This window comes from Mesoplodon mirus (genome assembly GCF_964341445.2).
Source record: "Mesoplodon mirus genome assembly, chromosome: 15".
Classification (NCBI taxonomy): domain Eukaryota; kingdom Metazoa; phylum Chordata; class Mammalia; order Artiodactyla; family Ziphiidae; genus Mesoplodon; species Mesoplodon mirus.
Genome location: NC_138991.1, coordinates 41,311,208 through 41,325,845, shown reverse-complemented (window position 1 = coordinate 41,325,845; position 14,638 = coordinate 41,311,208). Strand labels below are relative to the sequence as shown.

The window sequence follows — 14,638 nt, the reverse complement described above, 5'->3', positions numbered from 1 at the left end:
CTGGGAGGTCTTAGACCTGCAAGGACTAAATCTGTCACTCGGCAGGTCTTACGTCTTAAGATTGGTAGGCCTACGGGGGTTCCAAAAACAAAGACTTTGCTCTAGCCTTCCAGAATGTAACATCCCTCTGGGACCCAAGAAAGATGGTTGTTTAAGTAGACAGTGGTACAAAGCTGGGTAGCATGTGCTGCTTTGTGGCAGTGAATGAGAGCTAACCGCTCAGTGCAGAAGTAGGAAATGAGATGGTCCCATGACAGCCGCCATGATGGAGGAGGGCATTGATTCAGGAGAGACAGAGAGATGCCTGGGACATTCTAGGACGAGCTTGCGAGGCTGCTAGGGAGAGTCTGAAGTTGTAACAAGAAGGGGGTGTACCAGAGTGTAATAGTGAGATAGAGGCTGCAGTGGGGAAGCCGAGACATGGGTGAGGTCAGAGCTTCTCCAAGAGTGGGGCCTGAACCATGCATGAGTAGGGAGATCAACTTCGCTGATTGGAGTGTGCAGGGAAAAAAAAAAATAAGGAGAAAGAAATAGACTAGAAAATAGAGTGTGTCCCAGGTGGGAAGGGTGTGTCCTTTTCAGGAAGTATGTGTTTGAAGAGGTAGAGTGTGAAGTTGAGGAGTGCACACTCTGGCCAGCAGGCCTGGATTCAAATCACTGCCCTGACACTTAGACCACGTGGCCTCAGGTGAAGGGCAACCTTCCGTGGGTTGTTGCCAGGAATAAATGAGCTAACATACAAAGAACACTCAGAGCAGTGCCTGGTATACTTAAGCACACAGTAGGTTTAGCTGTTACATAGTAGTTGGAGCCAGAAGAAATTGCTACTATTTGACCATTTTTTTAATCTCTACAAAAGCAATTTTATATGGTTCAACCTAATATACTCATACACCTCCCCCATATACATTATAACTATATTGTGCATCTGTCATGATGTACTGTGCATTTCTTACTGTGGATTGGAATTTCAAAGGCTGTGTGCTATCCTGGCTTTCCCTGGCTAGGGAGTGGCTATGAAGCATCAATTTTAATAACAATGTGTGATATTTCCATAGGTACTTTGCTCTGAAGGGCCCCATGATATGCCCTTTTGCTGTCTTTGTCTAGCCCTCTTCCATGTGTCATTAAAGGGTGGGCTGGGTGCTGGGCTCTCTAGAGGTTGCCCTTACCTAGTGGCAAACAGAAGCATCTGGGTCACAGAGTAGGGCCTGAGTCAACGTCACCACCAAGTCCAGGCCTCCCTCCTGGCTCCTCCTGAGTCCTGTGCACTGGCTGCCCTGCATCTCCTCCCCAAGCCCGGATTGACAGAATCAAAACAAAGCCGTATTGCAACATGGATGGACCTAGAGATTATCATACTAAGTGAAGTAAGTCAGACAGAGAAAGGCAAATATCATATGATATCACTCATGTGGAATCTAATTTAAAAAATGATACAAATGAACTTATTTACAAAACAGAAACGGACTTGCAGATATTGAAAACAGACTTGTGGTTACCAAAGGGGAAATGTGGGAGGGAGGGATAAATCAGGATCTTGGAATGAACATATACACACTACTATATATAAGATAGATAACCAACAAGGACCTACTGTATAGCACAGGGAACTCTACTCAGTATTCTGTGATAACCTATATGAGAAAAGAATCTGAAGAAGAATGAATATATGTAAATATATGTATAACAGAATCACTTTGCTGTACACCTGAGACTAACACAACATTGTAAATCAACTCGACTCCAATAAAATGTAAACAAACAAAAAACCCAAAGCTGTGTTGCCTTTAAAAATAATTTTTGCCTCATTAAAAAGCAAAACCAAAAAGAGCCCCTCATGTTTTCTTGGATTTAGTTGTTGGTTTTCTGTTAGAAAGTTCTTTTTTTTTTTTCAGCCCAGGAGAAATTCCAGAGGTCAGGGAAAAGACTTGGTTTCTAGAATAATACTCTGCGAGATCCAGAAAAAAAATCTGAGTCCCAGCCACCAAGCTGTCCTCCACAGTCCCTTCCCACTGGGGGCTCAGTGTGGGCCCCACCTCTTCCCAACCCATGTCCTGTTTGCCTTATACCTTGGTTTCCTAGGACCTGGCACCTAGAAGGGTGTCTGACACACAGTCGGTGCCCGAGGAATATTTGTAAGGTTGAGTTAAATTGAACAATGCAAAGATAAACTTAGCTTTGACGATTCCTAAGACCCCAGGGAGGGGGGTGTATGTGTGAGCCATGCCTGAGAGGCCCTCTCCTCTCCATTCAATTTGCTTCTGGTTTATTTCTGGAACTTGGATCTTGCTCTTCTGGCCTCCATATCAGTGCTACATACACAAAATGATCTTGTTTTCTCAGAACCTGATTTTTCTCTGATCTCAGGATATTCAGCTTAGGAGTAGTGTGACTTAATGAAAAATTAATTGTATTGATTATTACCATGCTTACAGATAAATTCCACTCAGTTTGCTGCTTGCAGATCCATGCAGTATTGCCTTATGTGCCAAATGGTGCGATGCCTGTTTTCTGCCTTGGGCTATTTCCCTGAGAAGGTGCTTGTTGCCATGTGAGAAATGACTCCTTCTGGGGAGAAGCACCAGGTTTGTCCCCAGGATGCTGGCTAGTCAGCTGGACTGTGGGAGATGGTCCATCTCCTCTTAGGAGGAACTACCCAGCATCCTGCCCTGGAAGCAGTCCTGGTTTGGACTCAGGAGGGTGGGTCTCTCCCCTCTCATCCCTCCTCTTCCCATGTTAGGGGAGCCCCTTTCCCCTCTCTGAGCCTCAGTTTCCTCACCTCAGCCATGAGTGTGGGTGTTTCCTGGGCACCTCGTTTGAGCCTGGTCCCATGCTGAGTGTGAGATCCACTTAGGGTCCTGCGATTACCCTGCAGGTCTTTTTCAGGCAATATCTGAATTGTCTCCTTTTCCTTGAAGCCTCCCTTTATAATCATCTGGATCTTGAACTTCAGCATAGCTAGATGAAAGGTACATCTCAGAGGAGATTGGGTTTCTGTGCATAAAAATGATGCAAAATGGAGGACACTGATAACTGATACTGCCTTTTTGGAGAGTGTGATATTGTGTAAGAAATATATATGGTTAGTCTTCTTCCCTGGTTCCTGGCCCCAAACTTCTGAAACCCTAGGAACCTCTGGAGTGATGAGAGTGTCTTTTGTTTGCTAATGAGATGACTGGTGGCTGGGGTCCTTAGATAGCTTTAGGATGGGGGCTGGTGGCCAGAAAGACCAAAGCATGATCAGAAGGTTGGAACTTTTAGCCCCATCCAGTGACTTCCAGGGAGAGGAGAGGGGCTGGAGATTGAGTTCTGTTGTCAATAGCCAGTGATTCAAACAACCAGGCTTACATAATGGAACCTCCATTAAAAACCCTAAATGATGGGGTTTGGAGAGCTTCCAGATTGCTGAATACATGGAGGTGCCCAGAAAGAGTATGGAAGCTCTGTGCAAACCATACCCCACCCCATACCTGGCTCTATGCATTTCCTCCATTTGGCTGTTCCTGAGTTCTACCCTTTATAATAAACCAGTCAATGTAAGTAAAGAGCTTTCCTGAACTCTGTGAGCTATTCTAGCAAATTATCGAATCTGAAGAGGAGTTGTGGGAACCCTTGACTTTATAGCTGGTTGGTCACAAGTCCACGTGGCCTAGACTGGAGGCTGGCGTCTGAAGTGAGGACAGTTTTGTGGGACTTCCCCTTTGGGGTCTGCACTCACTCTGAGTAGTTAGTGTCAGAACTGGGTTAAGTCACTGGACACCAGCTTATTGGCATCCAGAGAGCTGGAGAATTAGTTGGTGTGGGAAAAAAAACCCACACGTTTGGTCTCAGAAGTGATGTGAGTAGAAACGGGTCGTAGAGGACAACTTGGCAATACATATTAAGCACCGTAAACAAAACTCCTGCCCTTCGACCCAATACTTGTGTTCCTAAGATATCATCTTAAGGAGATGATCATCAAAAGACGTGAAAATTTATGTACAAAGATTTACATTGTGATTATTTAAAATCAGAACTGATCTAAATGTCCCACACTAGGAGTTTGGTGACATCAATTTGGCTATCGTGATTTAATGGGATACTATGTAGCCATCAAAAATGATGTTTTAAAGACTAGCTAACAATATGGAAGATTGAAATGACAGTGTGTTAAATGAAAAAAAAAAAGATATAAAGCTATAGAGAGAGCATGAGCCCGGTTTAGGAATATCTGTACTTAAAAAAAGTTTGGAATAAAATGCCCTAATATGTTAACAATGGTTATTGCTGACCAGTGAATTATAGATAATTTTTTTCTTTATACATTTTGGGGGCATTTTTTATAAGAAGCATCAATTAATGTATAAACTGAAAAATGTAGCATTCCCCTGTAGGTCTAGCTCTGGTCTTTTGAGGGGGTTGTCCCCATCCCAGAGGTCAAGTCCGGAGCCTCTCAAGACAAAGAAAACTGCAGTCTGGATAGATGTCCTCTTCCTTTCTCTTTGCTCATCACCCTGTTTTTCAGTAGAGAGACCCTCCAGCGATGCTCACTCTCATCCATATTCAAATCATTTTAATGGTTCTCCTTTCAGCCCTATGGAGCGTTCAGTCCATCACTGGGTGCCCGTGGCCCAGATGGGCTTTCATTGTGAGTTTCAGTTCTCATTTGCTTTGTTCTTTTGCTGTTGGGGAATTTTCCATTAGCTTTAATGGACCTGGCATGCTAAAATCAATTCAGCTTCATCTGTGGAGGTGTACACGTTGGGGACAGATAAACTCTGTTTTAGCTCCTAAACCCTTAGAAATGCCCCTGGCTTTATGACCGCCTGGTGCCACCCTATGTTAGGAGAGAATGATTATTTTTCATGACCTGGGCTACTTCGTCCATGTAATTTCTCTACCTAATAAGTTACTGACATGCTTTTCTTTCTGAATGCTAGCTAGGGAAGGAGTTGGCGTTATTTTTGAATTCAAGGTATCATTTGAGGCAATAAGTAAGGAAAAAGGCCAGGAACGTGGTGACACCAGAGCTCCACAGTATGAACCTTGAATCACTGTCCCACCAGCCTTGAGCACAGGGCCTTTGAATTGTTTTTTCAACACTGCCTCTTGCCTGCCCCCAGGGTGAACAGGGGCTCACGGTGAGCCTGGGGCCAGGGAACCTGCAGGAACCCTGCTCAACCCTGGATTCTAACCGTAGATCACAGCTACTGTTACGCTCTCGGGAAGGGACAGTCATTTAGTGAGCATTTATTGCAATGGATGCAATCACATCTCAAATAGCAAATAACCTAGGAGTGAGGATCCTTTAACCCTTTTGAAAATGTACCAAGAGAAAAAAGCCAGGTTAGAAAGTGTATGATACAAAGCAGCATCGTAACCCCAACGTCGCCCCCATCTGTGTGGCCACAGCTCTATTAAATGCAGGACACTTCCGAGTTCCCGCTGCATCCCTGCCTCCTCCCAGCAGATTTCCCTCCTCCTTCAGGACCCCACCTCCCTTGCTGTCTGAGCTCTAACTTCTGTGTTCCCTGATTACTAAAACCAATTAGTTGTATTTGCAGACCGATAGATTATAATTAACTTGGAACTCATTCACACTAAAACCCACACCGGGATTGAACCAGCATCTTGTATGCAATTATGGTCATTCTATTCCCATTTTCCATCCTCATCGTATTTTCAGTATCACTGTCTTCAAAGGCTAGTCATGTATTTCCATGTATTCACCAGGCCTGACTGCTTGGGTATCTCTCAGAGCCCTGGACTCCGCGTGGCCAAAATACCACGTCCCCTCCCTCCCTCCCTGAAATCCTGTGCTTCTTCCTGAATTGGCTCTTAGTTAATATCATCACTGCTCACCCCATCCGGCAAACTAGAAACCTCAGCATCATCCTCAAATTGTCCCTCCCCTAAACCAGGGACACCTGAGCCCTGGACCGCTCAGAAGTCCTTGGTCCCCCTCCCAGCAGCTCCGGAGGTAGCTCTGGGCCCCTCATCTCCCCTTTGTCTCCAGGTGAGGGCTCTGCTTCTCATCCCTTGTCACTCTAGTCTTCACCACCCTGATGCCAGAGCCCTCAGTTTACGAACCAATCTGATCCTTTCTCTCCCTCTCTCTCTCTTATTTAAAATTTTAAAACCATTAAGGGCTCCCTGTGGCCTACAGCAGGGGTTCACAAACTTTAAAAAGCCAAAGTATAACTATTTTCGGCTTGGTGAGCCAAACTGTCCCCGTCACAATGACTCAATTCTTTTTTTTTTTTGCCGTACGCGGGCCTCTCACTGTTGTGGCCTCTCCCGTTGCGGAGCACAGGCTCCGGACGCGCAGGCTCAGCGGCCATGGCTCACGGGCCCAGCCGCTCCGCGGCATGTGGGATCTTCCCAGACCAGGGCACGAACCCGTGTCCCCTGCATCAGCAGGCGGACTCTCAACCCCTGAGCCACTAGGGAAGCCCTGACTCAATTCTCATTGTGTGGTCCAAGAGCAGCTGAAAATGGACAACCATTTGTCAATGAATGGGCGTGGCTCTGTTCCAATAAAACTTTATCGACACACAAGGTGGTGGGCCAGATTTGGCCACAGACCATCGTTTGCCAACACCTGGCCTGCAGGTTAAAGCTCAGGTGGCTTCGAAGTCTCTTTCAATCTTGCCCTAGCACACTTCTCCACCCTCATCTCCCGATGTTTCTACACCCGCCGTGCAGCCAATGCGTTCAACACGCCCATCTTGGTTCACTTTCTCCACTCAGCCTCCTTTCCCCTCTCTCCGAGGCCTTAAGATTCGAAAGATCCAAGTGTAACCCTTTCACAGAACTGTCTCTTTGTCCTAAGGAAGGACTTCCATGAGATTTGTGTAGACTTGTATTATTGTGCTTGTTGTTCTCTGTTATGGATATATCTGGTCACCCCTCTGTCTCTCCAACTGGAATGTAAACTTCTCAGAGCCTGGAAAGTTTTTTTGGCTACCTATCTATCTTAGCATCTCATCTGGCATATAATAAATAAACAGCAACTCTTCAGTGAGTGAATGCCTGTATTAATCAGCTCTACATACTCATTTTTTGTCTTTCATAGAGAAGGGGGAAACTTTTCTAAATCTTTTGTCATTAGCTCAGCCCCCGTCCTATTATTTCTCCTGAATAAAGACCTCTAGACTTGTATCTTATATTTTCTGGTGCGTTTGTGTTGGTATTTAATAATTGCCTGGCCTAGCCTTGCTGAGCTGCATCTCTCTCCAGTTTTGCACTTTCTCAATGGCATTTATCAACAGAAGGCATCGTGTTCACTCATAAAGTCCTCACATTTTGTGGTTAAAATCCCACATGCTTCCCAAACATACCTTTTTGTGGAGAATAAACAGATTTCACAGCTAGCAGGGATTGAGATAAGAAAAATTGTTCTTCGTTACTAATTTGAGTTTGCCAGTTAGCACAGTGAATTTCAGCTGATTCTTCAGAGCTAGAACATTAGCCAATGAATATTGACTCTGCCTGGTGTCTGGATTTCATCTGATACACACTCTGTTGGGGTGGCCTGATTGATGAGTCTGTTCTGTATGATCGCTGCACCTCTGCCTGAATTGGCTATGACATAGGGAGCATCACAGGACCAAAGCATGGTTCTCAGAGGGCACTGGGTCCAGATGCAGGGGGTACCAGTGGTGGCTGCAGGTATTTTCAAGAAAATAGACTTGCTGGCATAATGAGCAGTACATCTCTTGTTCTCTAAAACAGGATCATTTCTATCCCAGGCCTTGCTTTGCTCCAGGACCTCAACCTCACTCCAGGGAGGAGAGGCCCAAGTCCCTGTGGGAATGTAGACTTTGCTTCTGGGAGATTCCACAGGCAGAGAGTGGATTCCTTTTTTCAGAAGATGTGTCTTACTGTGTTTCCTTTCATATTCCGCACAGTGACAGTTGGACAGGCTCCATGAGCATCATGGATGCCCCTCTGTGGTCCACGAAGTCACCTTGGAGAGGGCAGAACTGGCCGTGCTGGTGCCTGGTGTGCACATGCTTCGTGAGGCTGAGATTGAATCAAAGACTGAAAGCACAGCATGCTTATATAACTCCAAAGCACAAGGGACTTTCGCCTAAAGAGGGGATACATTCCAGTGGAAAGCACACCACATTACTGAGTTGTTCCCAAAAACTTGATCTGTGGTCTCCACTTCCTGAGGATGTGGAAAGTGGCCAGAGCCCCTTTGTGCTGTGCCCAGGCTGCCTGTAGCCAGAGGCAGAGGGATCCGGCCTGCTCCCATGTCTCCGCTGTTTTATGGGCATATTTCTCACACCCTGTTCTGCTATTAAAAATAAAATGAGGGCTTCCCTGGTGGCGCAGTGGTTGAGGGTCCGCCTGCCGATGCAGGGGACATGGGTTCGTGCCCCGGTCCGGGAAGATCCCACATGCCGCGGAGCGGCTGGGCCCGTGAGCCATGGCCGCTGGGCCTGCGCGTCTGGAGCCTGTGCTCCACAACGGGAGAGGCCACAGCAGTGGGAGGGCCATGTACCACAAAAAAAATAAAAAAATTAAAAAAAATGAGGCACACATCACATGTCTCAGATTGCAAGACCCATTTCCTTCTAATAAGCGTCCTGTTTCCTGGGCTTTCCTTACCCTGGAAAGATGAAATCTCTAGAGACTCCCATTATGGATTTCTAGTTTTGTACTTTTTTTCCCCTCCTCTCTGCTACTTGAAAGAAAACGAAGTTAGTGAGCTCTGTCTGCCTCTGCAGATACAGACACACAGACCCTCCCCCCCAACACCACACACACACAGGAGCAGATATTCTTTTTTTTAAAAATAATTTACTGCTAGTTGCTTTTTTTTTTTTTAAAGAGTTATCAATTTTACTGATTTTTTTTTTCCCAGAGCTCCAGCTTTTTTTTCTGGCCGTGCTGCACGGCATATGGAATCTTATTTCCCCGAGGAGGGATTGAACCCACGCCCCCTGCACTGGAAGTGTGGACTCTTAACCACTGGACTGCCAGGGAAGCCCCCCTTGGAGCAGACATTCTTTGCAAACAGAGAACAGTGGCTTTGTCCCACTTACTTGGGGGCCACAGAAAACAGAACTCAGAGCTGAGATGTACCTGCCCCATCCTGTCCTGGGCTAGAGCAGGGCCAGCCTGGAGACTGCAGACAGGTAAACCATGGGTGTTTGAGGCCTCGAGGGAGCATGTTCCTTCAAGCAGGGCAGTTCTGGGGATACCCCTGTCTGAGGTCTGATTTACCAAATCCAGTAGCCCAGGGGTGAGGCAACCCTAGGCATAACCCAGGCAGCAAGGTGGGGGTTGGGAGGCATACCCACCAAGGCCCTCATTTCCAGGTCAAGTTCTCAAACATCGCCAACCAGGCCTCTCTGGAGTGGCCAGTGTAAGGATACAGGCTCTTTCACTGGTAAGATCTAGGGCATGCAGGGGACCACAGGAGTGAGGCCAGGCCCTGTCAACAGAGGGGACCATCCTTCGGAGTTATAGCATCAGCCCAGAGAGTTCAGGATTGAGTCAGAGGAATGGGAAGAGGAGATGGTACCTCATGAGAGAAGTGGTCCAGAGAACAAGGGGCAGGGCTCAGCCTGCAGCTGACCACCAGGCTGGCCCACCTGGGACCCCAGCCTCTTCTGGGACCCCAGGCAGGGCCCTTGTCATCACCTGACATTTTCTACTGTTGCACAGTTTGTGTCAGCCCTGATGTAAAAAAACCCTATCATAGAGGCTGGAAGGAGATCCAACCCAACCCAGTTTTCAGATGGGGACATTGAGGCTGAGGGAGAGGCCTGCCCTGGTCACAGGGCAGAGCTAGATGGACTTCCTTATAGGCTGATTCCCGTCTCAGGAGATGTCCCTCTGTATCCTCCTGCCCTTGGCGTAGAGACTTGGGCTGAGTGAGGCGTGGTCTCTGCCCCAGTGTCCTTGAGCACTGTGTGAGGTGACCTCAAGCTGAGCCGTGGCTCTAAGCTCTTTTAGGGCCACCTGGCACCTGGTAGGAAACCATATGGTTGCTTTAGGTAATCTTGGGCATGTTGCATTGATGAGAAAATTCTCAAAATGCAGACAAACCCCTTAATTCAGAATTTGGAAAGGGCTAAAATGTTTTCTATATTATCAATGGAAAAAAGAGGGGTGTTTGAACAGCAGATCAATACGGTGTGAAAGAGAACACAGGCTTCCTGTTCTTCTCTTAAACACTTTAACTATGTCCATGGATCCTTAGAAAGGGGCTCAAAGGACCTTAAGGATTCTCTTGGCCAACCCAGCTCATTTACACATGAACAAACCGAGGCCTCAGGATTTGGCTGCAGACCTAATTAGCTAACATGCCTGGCTGGGAGCCCAGGGTCTTGACTCCCAGGCTGCTTCCCTCTGCCGGAGCACACATTTATTCACGTAGCGCGTTCAGAGTGCTGAATTAGTACCGATAATGAATCTGCTGCTAATATCTGATGCTTATTTGTTCAGACCCATCGTCTGAACGTCTAGCGCCTCCTTCAGAGCGTAGGTGGGAACATACCGCAGTGAATGAAATGTATGAGGAACTTGCAGCTCTGAGAAGCCGTGATTTCTGCACCATGATTTCTTCCTATTTCTAGTTGGCACGTGCGAGGTGTCACTTGGGAGGAGTAAATGACCTGCTGAACAGTCGGCAGTGAGGGAACTTGGCTGTGGTGAGCAAAGGTGTTTTTGTGAAATGCTGCCCTCATCTTGGTCTTGGAGGACCGATATGACTTGGGCAGGTAAAGAGGATGGCAAGGTATTTCAGGTGGACGCACTGGATGGTAGAGTGCAGAGGGCTGAAAAACAACCCCCAAAGGTATCAGATTCCCATTCCTGGAGCTTGTAAATGTCACCTTGGAAAAAGGGTCTTTGCAGATGTCTTTAAATTAAGGATCTGGGGATGGGGAGATTATCCTGGATTATACGGTGGTCCCTAAATGCAATCACAAGTGTCCTTGTAAGTGGGAGGCAGAGGGAGAGCACAGACAGAAGACGAGAAGGTGATGTGATCACAGAGCAGCTATTGGAGTGATGCGGCCACAAGCCAAGGAAGTAAGCTTGTAGGAAGAGGCAGGAAAAGAATCTTCCTTGGATCCTCTAGAGGACTACAGGTCTGTCCCCACCTTGATTTTGGCCCAGTGATACTGATTTGAGATTTTTGGCCTCCAGACTGTGAGAGAATAACTTTCTGTTGTTTAAGCCACCACGTTTGTGTGATTGATTACAGCAGCCCCAGGAAATTAATACAAATAGGAAAGGGAAAGCCTGCTCGGGTAAGGGTTCAATGTGCTTGCTGGGAGGATAGTCAGATATTTAGAGAAGTGGTACCTACAGTTGACCCTTCATGGATGCTGAACCCATGAATTCGAGGGCCGGCTGCCCTGCCGATACCAAGGGATGACTGTAAATGTTTAGGGCCAGCGTCTTGCATTAGTTTGAAGAGTTCCTGCAAATTTCTGCTTGGATCTTATCTTCCCACCTGGAGTGAGGGGCTCTGGAGGGGAACCACAATGTCCGGCAGATTTCTCTGCAGTCCTAACTCCCGTGCTCCTTAGGTATAGGCAGCCACTGCTTGTTGAATGGCCTGATGAATGCTGGCAGCTGCTGTAGCTGGGCTCACACTGGGTTTACTGATGAAAAATCAAAGCTGTCTGGAGCTCAGAGACAATTGATGTACCTCTCATCTGCAGACTGTGATCTCCAATCGAATTCCCATGACCTACCTCGCAGGGGTGTGATGTGTTAGGAAATGCTCAGCCAACCCAGGATGAATAGGCGGTGGCGGCAGAGGTGGGGCTCTGGAGGGAGGCACTCTGGGTGGAAAGCAGAGCAACTCTGGTTGGGGTAAGAGGATGGGAGTTTCCCTGCTGGGTGAAGTGGCCTGCTTGATGGCAGAGTCAAATTCTCTGCCAGCCCCAGAGAATGTGATTAAAGATGGCTCTGGGGCTCTTAGGACACTCTTATTGATCTGAGGTTGTTTATAGCCATAAAACAGCTGTAAATTAGAGGAATGAAATAAAAACAGCAGGGTACTTAACTCCTGTCCTCCTAGGAGGTTGAGAAAGCTTTCTGCACAGCTCCTGCGGCAGCAGGGAGCTGAAATGTAAGTCTGCAAAGGGGAATCTCATTCTCCTTTCCTCCTGACAGTCCAGGCTAGTAGCTGTCTTCTCACCGCTGAAACCTAATCCTCACCCTTGTTGGGAAAGTGTCATTGGCTAACACAATTCCCAGCTGGGACCACCGTTTAATTGTTTACCGGCTACTGTGTGTTAGATGCTCGGGGCCAGTTATCTCCTCCTTCCAAAGCTGTTCTTCTGTTTTTTTCCCCCTTCCCTCCCTTTCCTTGACTCCCATCTCCTTTTCTCTCCCTCTTTTTTTTTCTTCCTTTCTTTTGTTCCTCTTTTGGCCACCCTTTTTTTCAGATTAAAGGATTTTGACACATCACTATTTGTAAAGTGGTTAGGAGTTTCCAACAATCGGCAATCATTTCAATGCAGTAGACCACACCTTGTGACATTGGACTTTCTTTGCTTTCCCCTTGTAGAGATCCGAGAGGCCTTTCGGGTTCTGGACCGAGACGGCAATGGCTTCATCTCCAAGCAGGAGCTGGGAATGGCCATGCGCTCGTTGGGGTACATGCCGAGTGAGGTGGAGCTGGCCATCATAATGCAGCGCCTGGACATGGACGGTGAGACCCGGGCCTGCAGCGTCGCCCCCGGGATGAGCCTGGACTCATCAGGGAGATCTTGGGTTTAAAGGCCCTTGCACTTGGAGTCGAAAGACTTTGAATCATGTCTTGGTTTACCTTTGAGGAGTGGAAAATTGAACTAGATCAGGGTTTTTCAAACCACATTCCGTAGACCTCTAGGGGTCTGCAGAAGTGGTTCTGGGGCCTCTAGAGGGAGCAGGGTGAGGAAGGGGCCTGGCTGGTGGAGTACTGAGAAGGGTTTTGTTTTGCTTTCAGAACAGCTTTGTTGAGAAAGAATTCACACACCATGAAATTCACCCATGTAACTTATACAATTCAATGGCTTTGAGCGTATTCACAGATTTGTGCAACCAATGGCATAATCAATTTTAGAACATTTTCACCATCCAAAAAGAAACCCTGTACCTCTTATTCATCAGCTCCCAATCCCTCTATCCCCCACCAAGTCCTAGGCAACCACTAATCTACTTTCTGTCTCTATGGACTGACCTCTTCTGGCTGTTTCATATAAACGGAATCATGTAATACACAGTCCTTTGTGACTGGCTTCTTTCACTTAGCGTAATATTTGTAGGGTTCATCCATATTGTAGCATGTATCACTACTTCGTTGCTTTTTATGGCCAAATCATATTCCATCATTTGGCTATAACAGTTTCTTTTCTCTGTCTTACATACTGTGTTTCTACATACAATCACATTGAGGAAAAGGGTTTCACTGTATTTAAACAGTTCTGAAAAATGACTGCATTTGATGATCCTTAAGATTCTTTCCTGCTCTAAAACTGTCTGTGACCTTCCTGCCTTGGCTGAAGGTCCAGGAAGGAGCTTATTTTGTTGTTTTCAACACACACTCTCCCCCTCTGAAAAGCAGCTTGATTCCAGGTGTAAAGGGTTCAAAGTGGTGGGCTTTGGGGACTCTTGGGTATACTCATGAAGTAGAGACCAAGTAAAAGGAAACAGAGGAGGGGGGCAGGATGTCTTTGGGAGAGATAGATGAAGACCCTGGTAGGGAGATGTTTGCTTGGCCTGCAGACTACGTGCAAGAACATGGCTGTGTCCTGTTATCTTGCTGGATTTGTTGGCAGGATGATAATAAGTGTGACCGTATGGCGAATGGACCCCAGTGCCAATCACCAAGTGCAGCTGTGGGCATTTATTTGCTGGTTCAGGAAAGAGATGTTTTATCGGGGGTGTTCAGTTGTACGTGGAGTGCCAACCCTGTCCTTACAACCGTGATGGATTGTGACTCACTGCGTCTTTGCAGGCCTGACTCGACCTTGCTTTGTATGTAGAGGTATTTATGACAACCTGGAGCAAAGCACATGTTGTATACGTCCATGAATTCCCATCATCACTTCAGAGATACATTTCCAGAAAAAAGAAAAAAAAAGAGTTTCTTCCTTAAAAGAATAGAAATCTTAACCTGTACCTCTGTGTATAGAATTAAGATTTTTGTGCTTTTGAGTCTCCTCCCACAACTTGTAAAATAAAACATGGTCAACTGGACTAAAAGCAAATGGAATGAGCAACGTTTAGTCAAAATGATCTGGGATTATCGTGGGAGAGTTACTCCTCTGAGATTTAAGGGTCTTCGTCCAAGTCCATCCTTGTTCTTTGTATATTCATTCATCAGACCCTGGCTCATGGGGAATTTTTACATTTTTTCAAATCCTCCCTGATTCCACCAGGACTTGGGAGTCCCCAGGGGATCTCGTGTTGATGGTGCTGTTCAACGGGCCCGTCAGGACTCAGGCATCCATATCCATATAGGGGTTACAGTTTAAGAGACTTCAGGTTTCACCAGTCTATTTGCAACATCATACTTAGCAAACAGTGCCGAGGGTGGAACTTCCAAGCAAAGCGTGTAGAGAATTGCTATTAGTTCCTTTAAAAGAAGCCCAAGTCATCAGCCTTTTTCATGGTGACCCCATCAGGTGAAAACACTGTT

General features: G+C 46.7%; 1 protein-coding gene across 1 annotated transcript in view; it reads left to right on the top strand.

Annotated features, from left to right (window-relative positions):
* Positions 1-14,638, top strand: part of CALN1 (calneuron 1) — a gene marked incomplete at both ends in the record, with an annotated part of 441,002 nt that overhangs the window by 201,767 nt on the left and 224,597 nt on the right. Inside the window, one exon of the mRNA XM_082645148.1 lies at positions 12,524-12,667. Within this exon, the coding sequence (XP_082501274.1) occupies positions 12,524-12,667 (144 nt within the window). The remainder of the gene's footprint in view (positions 1-12,523; positions 12,668-14,638) is intronic.